This window comes from Centruroides sculpturatus, unplaced genomic scaffold (genome assembly GCF_000671375.1).
Source record: "Centruroides sculpturatus isolate CEXI.00-Female unplaced genomic scaffold, Cexi_2.0 scaffold765, whole genome shotgun sequence".
Lineage (NCBI taxonomy): Eukaryota > Metazoa > Arthropoda > Arachnida > Scorpiones > Buthidae > Centruroides > Centruroides sculpturatus.
In genome coordinates, this window is record NW_019384996.1 from 376,026 (window position 1) to 385,196 (window position 9,171).

Genomic DNA, 9,171 nt, shown 5'->3' on the forward strand with positions numbered 1-9,171 from the left:
TATTGGTATATAAATTTACAGTACATTAGAACGTGTAGGCCAAGTTCAATGACTTTTTCCTTATTATGTAAGTTGTCTGTAGAAAAAATTTCTCATTTATCTCGACAAAGCTTTGTTATTATAAAGATATTTACTAAATTAATTAACGAAGAAAATATTTATAAAAACATTATGATTTTTTCTGACATAAAAAGTAAGCGCGTGAACTTTTTATCTGAAATAACCGGAATATCTTTTCCTGTCTAAAGGAGCTAACTTTAAGTATAATCTGTTGGATGAAAAATGTAGCATCTTTTCTTTACATTGTTAATATAAACAATAGCCCTTTTCATAACGAAACAAACGAAAACTGTTATTTTGGAAAGATATCGCACATTTCGAAAAGAATAAGAAAATAACAAATTACGTATTTTAGAATAAACAATTTGTTATAAAGTTTAAAGTCGGACGATTTCGAGAATCGCGTGGTTACACTCGAAGAACAAATATTGACTAAACCAACGGACCGCAGCTTAACACTGCCAATAATCGAGTCAATGCCGGAGGCTGGCGACGTTCACCCAGGCAGTTTACTGCCGAGAGTGCGGCCTCGAAACGGGATAAACAAGAGAGAAAAGTGTACTCACACAACAACCATGAAGGCAAAGGTGGGAGTCCGCCAATTTCCAGCACTTTTACAGATGGCAGTCGCTATACATTGACACGTACGTCCCTCTTGCTGGCGGGCATCGTTTTAGAGACCAGTGCGTCCACGGCTTTGGCACAAGATAGCAACTCTCTCGGTCGGCGCACGGCGAACGTCACACTAGCGAGGCTGGAGAACTCTGGGGTTGGACGATAACAATAACAGCGACGGTCCAATAGCGAGGCCTCTTCTCGCTGTCCGACAAATGGGAGATAAAGATTGCAGTCAGGCTCCCTACTAAAGCGCTTCCGACTTCCACCAATGGTACGAGTTACAAGGATCGTTTCTATTTGAAAGTGCTCTCGTTAATAGCGAAAGTACGACCCGATATCGCGGCAATTACTCCGAGCATGCGCATTTCTGCTTTAACCCGCATTCGAATATTTGGCTTTTTAAAAGTCAAATCTCTCAATTGAATCCATGCTTAAGCAGGGTTTAATGTTAAATAAACTTCCTTTTAATTCTGGAGAAAAGCATAAGCATTCATAGCTTATTCTATGTTTTAACTATAAAGCTTAAAATTTTATACTATTTTCTAGTTGATTTCATTTTTAATTATATATTTATATTAAAATTGGATTCAATTTAATTATTAAACTATTCTTATTATGTTAAATAATACTGTTTTATTTTCTAATGAACATATTTTCAGTTAAATTTTATAGATTATCTTCATTTAAACTGAATAATCAGAACAGCCTAGAAGTATGTACTGTAATATGATATGCCAAATTAAATTTTCCGACATTAGAATAAAATTATTAAAATCTGAAACTATAAAATTTAATGTTAATTATATGCCATTTCGTCATTATTTTATAAAATCGGTTCTATNTTCATTTGTTATTCTCGACGGCGGCGCAGTAAATCTAAGAGTAAAATTTTATCCTTCTCTACGAAGCTAAAAAAGGAAAAAAAAAATAAAAATTAAAAACAAGTTTGTAAGTTTGATGATTGATCGTTTAATTAAATCTATATTAAGGTGAAATGCAGATTTAATTAGCAGCTGTAGACTTTAATTCAGTTTTTATTAATATATTCATAATTTCACTTTTTTGACACGCCAACTCTGATTTCTGGGCAATATTCTAGTGAATTATGACAGCCTAAAGAAAACCAAAAGTCAGAGTAAGCGAGCGAAAGACCTGTGACAAAAACCACCCCCCTAGTTGTTGACCTTGAGCTTCACTTCTCTAGTTCTTCGCATTTAAACATCGAGCGTACCCAATTCAATCACTAAATTTATCGTTAAGCCATCATTCATAAAATATACCTTTCTGTCCATTGTTATTTCCACTACCTCTACCAATTCTACATTACCTAATTAAAATCTTCGGTCCGTACAAATATAGAAAGTGTTGACAAAGAAATTAGTCACCAGTTTGAGTGAACCAAAACAAGCAGTTTCTTTACACACCTTATTTTCAGAGAAATTGTTTTAATATACGTATTTTGAATCATAATAAGTGTAACATTGTTTTAATTTTATTTATCGTTAAGTGCCTGAAAAGTATGCGAAAATCCGGCTATTTTTGAAATATTTCCGAAGTTAAATTACAGTTAGGTAATCATTATTGTGTTTTCCGTGAATCTGCGTGTACCTCTTGAAGACATGACAAGTCATGGGTCTATATTTAGCAACTAGGAGTCTACTTGTTTTCACCCACAGCTGTGGAATCTCATGGCAGTTATTCTGATGGATACACAGAGATGCATGCCTCTTATAAAAACCGATTAGATTTAAAGTGGATAAAAAAAATAACAACTTAAAAAATTTAATCTTTAAAATTTTTCAAAAGAGTCTATAATTAAAATCTTATGTAGGAACCAATTGACTTTTTATACATTAATTTTTATCTTTAGCACATATTTATAAAGATTTTTAACTCGAAAAACTACATTTTTTACTTGGAAAAACTAATCAATTGCATCATCTCAACAATTCACTTAAAATTAATTGAAAATTCGAGTTAAAATAGTGATTAACTTCATTATACGTCTTGACACGGTTTACTAATTTATTAATCAAGTTTTAAAATACTTATTGTAAATTTCACGTTATAAACGAATAGTCTATAATCTTCGACTGAAAATTTTTCATATAGTTTTTAATACGTTTTTGTTTTTGTTTTTTTTTAAATACTAAGATCTGAATACACTCATAAAATTAGATTTATTTGATTCATATAATAGATTTTATATTTAATATAAAAAGCTAATAATTAAATTATTACATTTATTTCTTAGATCACTTAACTTAAGCTTTCTAAATTTTAATTTATAGATAATTTTAAATGAGAGTAATTTAACTGATATATAGAACCTTTGTGTGTATTTACAGAAACATAAACGGTTTTAATAAATTAAATTGATCATAATGTAAAGGAATTGATATGCGCTTATACTTATATTGTTATTCAAAAATCCATTCTGGAAACAAGGCCATTTATTATATAAATTTTAAAGACAAAAGTTTTCATTGTATATTATCAATGCCCAGCAAGAAAGATATAGATCCAATGCATAAACATTTAAATCTTTATATTCTTATTTGATAATATTCTTTTTCAAATACAATAGCACTTATTTTCTGGCGCTATGTTTCTTTGGTATTTGATATCCTTATTACGTAATAGAAGGTTATCTATTCAAAAGATTTTGTTCATAAAAGTAGCTCTGAAATAATTAAAAATAACTATTAAAGCTTCTGTTGTAGCTAATAACTAGTTACGGCGCTGTTTAGATCGAAACAATAATCTACCAAACTCAATAATCAATAAAGAAACGATGCAGCTTTAATTGATATTAGGTAATTTATTTCATGGATCTTTTTTCTATTATTTAACTTTGTTAAAGGTTAAAATGTCAGATGAATATATTTATTATATGTTCATCACGGGATACGTTTTTGAAAAGTTTATAATTAATGTTTTAAATTTCGTAAAATTATAAATTACCAGAATTAGAATGAATTCTTCTTTAAAACAAACAAATATGATTAAAATTTTTAAATGGCGTGAATAAAAACAGCTAAAAGTTTTCAAATAGTAACATTTAAATTATTTTGTCCATATCTGTTCATATGATCAGTTAATTTCGGTCTGAATTATGCGTTTATTATTTCCTTGTTAGTTTTTTCATCGTATTTATCCTAGTAAAGATTCACTGTTATTGATATAAACATATCTGGATTTCGTTCCACTGAAATTGCAATATCAATTGTCATAAAATATAGCCTAACTTATTAATAAATAAATAAATGTTATACAGCTTTTCCAGTCTCGGCATTATGTAATTATTTAAGTTACTTAAAAGTATGTTTTATGATCCTTACTTCAGTCATAATATTTAAAAAATAGCATTAATCGTAAGAAATTCTTTAAAAGCCCCTTTTAATGTGACACGAACGACCAGAAACTGAGAAATAATTCAAATTTTCGCTATTCTTTTTTTATTCTAATTCTTTGAAAACAACAGGGTATCAATGATACCAAAGTCTTCACGAACAAGGTCACTATTTCGAAAGCTTTATGGCTCCGTCTTTCTAAACTCTGCATTTTGCAATCTCAAAACAAGTCATAAATTTTAATTTCTTTATATAGTTACACATATCCTTTCAATTAATATTAATCCTAAAAACAATATTATACAACTTGAATTTTCTGTTTTCTTAAATATTTTGAAATTACAAATTTTATTCCTTTAATAAATTATCAAAATATATTTCGATTATTAAGTTAAAAAAATCTTATTAAATGAAATTTCATTTTAAAACTAGTAATGTCTTTTAGAAACTAACATTAGAAGAGAGAATAATTTAATTTAAATCACATTTTGCTAATTATTTTTTAAATAAATTTCTAAATATTTATTAGTTTCATTAAAAATTAATTAAATGATAATTAATTTCTCTTAATTTTTATATTGTGGAATATAGCTAAACTCATCTCACTATCTAGAAACTAATTAATCTTAATAAATATATTTTAAAGGAATAAATTTCAGTAGCATACATTCGATATTCAAAGTATTATATATCAATAACATATACAATTAATTCTATGTCAATGTTAAATATTCTTATTATAATGCATATGATTTAATACTTAACTTCAACGACTAAATTCGTTAATAATTTTTATCAATGAATCGGAAACTTCGTTTTGAACTGATTCATAGATCTTTTTCATCTATTTTAATTGAATTCTCTCAGTAAAATTCTTATCATTTCAATGATTTTTAATAATTTTAAAGAGTAACTATTATTCTTAATAAAATTATAAGCAAATACTTTATAACACCAATGTCTTCGCTTATAATTTTATAAGTAATACTGTTAATATACAATACGCGCAAATAAATAGTAAGTTATATAGAATTTTACTTTTATTATTTAAAAGTAGAATTCTTTTACATAACTGTAAAATAAAACAATTATAATTGTTTTAAAACACGAAATTGCAGTCGTCGAAAAGCTACAGAAATGTATCATAACATATCGTTACGGAAAAAATTAAATTTTGTCCAGAGACATATAAACTTGATATTATTAAGATAGCTGTCAACACTAGTTTACTAATAATTTTAGACTGCTTTGAGACAGATTTGAGATAACTAATACTGACTGTTTGTGTAGAAGTAATGTCTAACCTACTGTTTTCAGTTATGATATCAAAATTAAAGTAGTAATTAAATCCGTACAAAATGAGATAAATTTTGATAAATTTTATCTTATTAAAATGTTATTTTGTTTCTAAGCTACTATTAGATTTGTAATAACGAAATGTTTAAAACCATTAAATTATTGTAACTTCATTTTTAAAAGCAATATTAACAATATTGTAAAGATTAAGCTAATGAAAATTGTCAACATATAAATATTTTTCAGTTATCTACTGAGACATAGTGATAGTTTCTTGAATAGGAGTTAAATTAATAATACTTTCCAAACTTATTTGTGCCTGTAAAAATGAACATGTACAGTATATTTAAATCTAAATAATAGTATTTCAAAAATTATAAGAAATTGACAGTAAGAATATATGAAATAATAGCAGATCCATAGTAATATCATAGAAATTAAAACATAGAAACTGTAATCGGAGAACTTAATTGTTATTTAATTTCTTACAAAATTTAAATTCAGTTAAGTTATATATTCTTGTAAAATCGAATTCATCAATTTGATAAATTTTCCTACAAGCTATTCACTAAAATCAATAATTTGAACTTGTTAGCATATAAAATTAAAGGGGATATTTAAAGATTAGTTAGTCACGTTGAAGAGTGAGGGACCAATTCGAAATTGCAAAATATGCTATAAAATATGAAACGCACTAATATAAAATAAAGAATGAATTACTATAGGTATTTTGTGTATAGGCCATTCAATTTAATAATCAGGAATTCCGGGTTATAATGGTTCACAATTCGGAAAATGTAAGACAACAAATTGTTCGACAGAATTAATTTCTAATTACTGTATTATATAACTACATAGGCCCAAAAAAGATTCATTATAAGTAATAACTTTGTAATCTTTTTTTTTAAGATTGTGGTTATTGGTTTGAAAACAATATATGTGCGACAATACTTATAAAAAATAAAGACTATATAAGTTGTAAATGAGAAAATACAAATTCATGTTATTACAAGTCATATCTTTCTTTAAATATTATCCTCCATCTAATATACAAATTTAAGAGTAATATTTGTATTGTGTTAGATTGTTTGAATATCTCGAAGACTGAATGTATCGTATAATAAATAATTTTATCATAATCTAATTTCTAAATAATAGCCGAATAATTTATGAAATATAAATGTAATATTTTGTCATAATTCAACATAGGCCTATAGAACAAAATTTATATAAGTTATAATAAAGGGTTTTACTCGTTTTTTTAATTTTCTAGAGCATTTTATCGTCGTTTCGTATTCTAAAACAGAAATTTAATTTTAAATAGATGTAAAAATTCTTAAAATTCTGAAAAGAAAACGCTTAAGAAATCAATGCTTCCGAGATTAATTACACATTCGAGTGATAGAGATACGTTTCAATGCACTGAGAATATTTAGTATATCAATAAACCGAGCCTACGTTAAACAAATAATCTTTCCGATGTACCGTAAAATTCAGCATCGCGTTATCATTATTAAATAATGTTAAAAAATTGTTCACATCTTACTCTCGAATAAGAGAGAACACACTTGTCATCTGCAAGGTACTCTTGTTACTAAGCATGCTATGAAGTAAAACGGGGTTAGCTTGCTTGCAACATCTGTTGGCTCCCCGCTGTCTGTGTAGTGCATTATGTGAGAGATGAGGGGAAGATGATCTTTTTCTAAGTCAAGGTGTGCATTAGACAATACCTATACTTATCAATCGGTCCCCGCATCAGTTTTTCGATACAACTGCATTTCTTTTTCATAAATTTATTATTGAATATATTTTCCACAACAATACTAACTTGTAAGACTATGTTAAAGACAAACTGAACGATGCTATTTAAAATTGGTAATATATTAATAGTAAACAAGACATTAATAATTTGTTTAACTTATATAATTGTTAAAAGTTCTTACGCTATTTAAATCTATGCAATATGACTTAACTGCATCTCCAAGTCATTTAAAGTGTAGACAGATTCCACTATAGGCGAAAATGAACATACTAATAGACCTATTGTAATTACAAATAAGGTGTTAAATTTTTTCTGTGATAACCTTGCAAGAATTTTAATTGCAGGAGATTATTCGAAATACTACTAAATTGTAAATTAATATTAAATTTTATTAAAGTCATTACATTTTTTTAAAGATAACAAATTACCTTTTGGTTATTAAAACTCAAATTTTAAGTTTAACAAGGCAGAAAACAAGTTTAACAAATGCAAACGGTAGACCTAATTTAAATGTAACAGACGTTCGGAATTATAATGCTAATTTTAAATTATTCAGATTTTAAAATATCCCGAACTGCTTAATAGAACAATATCTATTTAACATAATATTGGTATATAAATTTACAGTACATTAGAACGTGTAGGCCAAGTTCAATGACTTTTTCCTTATTATGTAAGTTGTCTGTAGAAAAAATTTCTCATTTATCTCGACAAAGCTTTGTTATTATAAAGATATTTACTAAATTAATTAACGAAGAAAATATTTATAAAAACATTATGATTTTTTCTGACATAAAAAGTAAGCGCGTGAACTTTTTATCTGAAATAACCGGAATATCTTTTCCTGTCTAAAGGAGCTAACTTTAAGTATAATCTGTTGGATGAAAAATGTAGCATCTTTTCTTTACATTGTTAATATAAACAATAGCCCTTTTCATAACGAAACAAACGAAAACTGTTATTTTGGAAAGATATCGCACATTTCGAAAAGAATAAGAAAATAACAAATTACGTATTTTAGAATAAACAATTTGTTATAAAGTTTAAAGTCGGACGATTTCGAGAATCGCGTGGTTACACTCGAAGAACAAATATTGACTAAACCAACGGACCGCAGCTTAACACTGCCAATAATCGAGTCAATGCCGGAGGCTGGCGACGTTCACCCAGGCAGTTTACTGCCGAGAGTGCGGCCTCGAAACGGGATAAACAAGAGAGAAAAGTGTACTCACACAACAACCATGAAGGCAAAGGTGGGAGTCCGCCAATTTCCAGCACTTTTACAGATGGCAGTCGCTATACATTGACACGTACGTCCCTCTTGCTGGCGGGCATCGTTTTAGAGACCAGTGCGTCCACGGCTTTGGCACAAGATAGCAACTCTCTCGGTCGGCGCACGGCGAACGTCACACTAGCGAGGCTGGAGAACTCTGGGGTTGGACGATAACAATAACAGCGACGGTCCAATAGCGAGGCCTCTTCTCGCTGTCCGACAAATGGGAGATAAAGATTGCAGTCAGGCTCCCTACTAAAGCGCTTCCGACTTCCACCAATGGTACGAGTTACAAGGATCGTTTCTATTTGAAAGTGCTCTCGTTAATAGCGAAAGTACGACCCGATATCGCGGCAATTACTCCGAGCATGCGCATTTCTGCTTTAACCCGCATTCGAATATTTGGCTTTTTAAAAGTCAAATCTCTCAATTGAATCCATGCTTAAGCAGGGTTTAATGTTAAATAAACTTCCTTTTAATTCTGGAGAAAAGCATAAACATTCATAGCTTATTCTATGTTTTAACTATAAAGCTTAAAATTTTATACTATTTTCTAGTTGATTTCATTTTTAATTATATATTTATATTAAAATTGGATTCAATTTAATTATTAAACTATTCTTATTATGTTAAATAATACTGTTTTATTTTCTAATGAACATATTTTCAGTTAAATTTTATAGATTATCTTCATTTAAACTGAATAATCAGAACAGCCTAGAAGTATGTACTGTAATATGATATGCCAAATTAAATTTTCCGACATTAGAATAAAATTATTAAAATCTGAAACTATAAAATTTAATGTT

At 28.3% G+C, this 9,171-nt stretch overlaps 1 protein-coding gene across 2 annotated transcripts in view; it reads right to left on the minus strand.

Annotated features, from left to right (window-relative positions):
• LOC111633133 (transcription factor Sox-13-like) overlaps positions 1-1,086 on the minus strand; it is a 126,866-nt gene extending 125,780 nt beyond the window's left edge. For both annotated transcript variants that reach the window (XM_023377666.1, XM_023377665.1), the window contains exon 1: positions 627-1,086. In XM_023377666.1, coding sequence (XP_023233434.1) covers positions 627-637 — 11 coding nt within the window. In that variant the 5' untranslated portion in view covers positions 638-1,086. The remainder of the gene's footprint in view (positions 1-626) is intronic.
• Between the last annotated feature and the right edge of the window lie 8,085 nt (positions 1,087-9,171).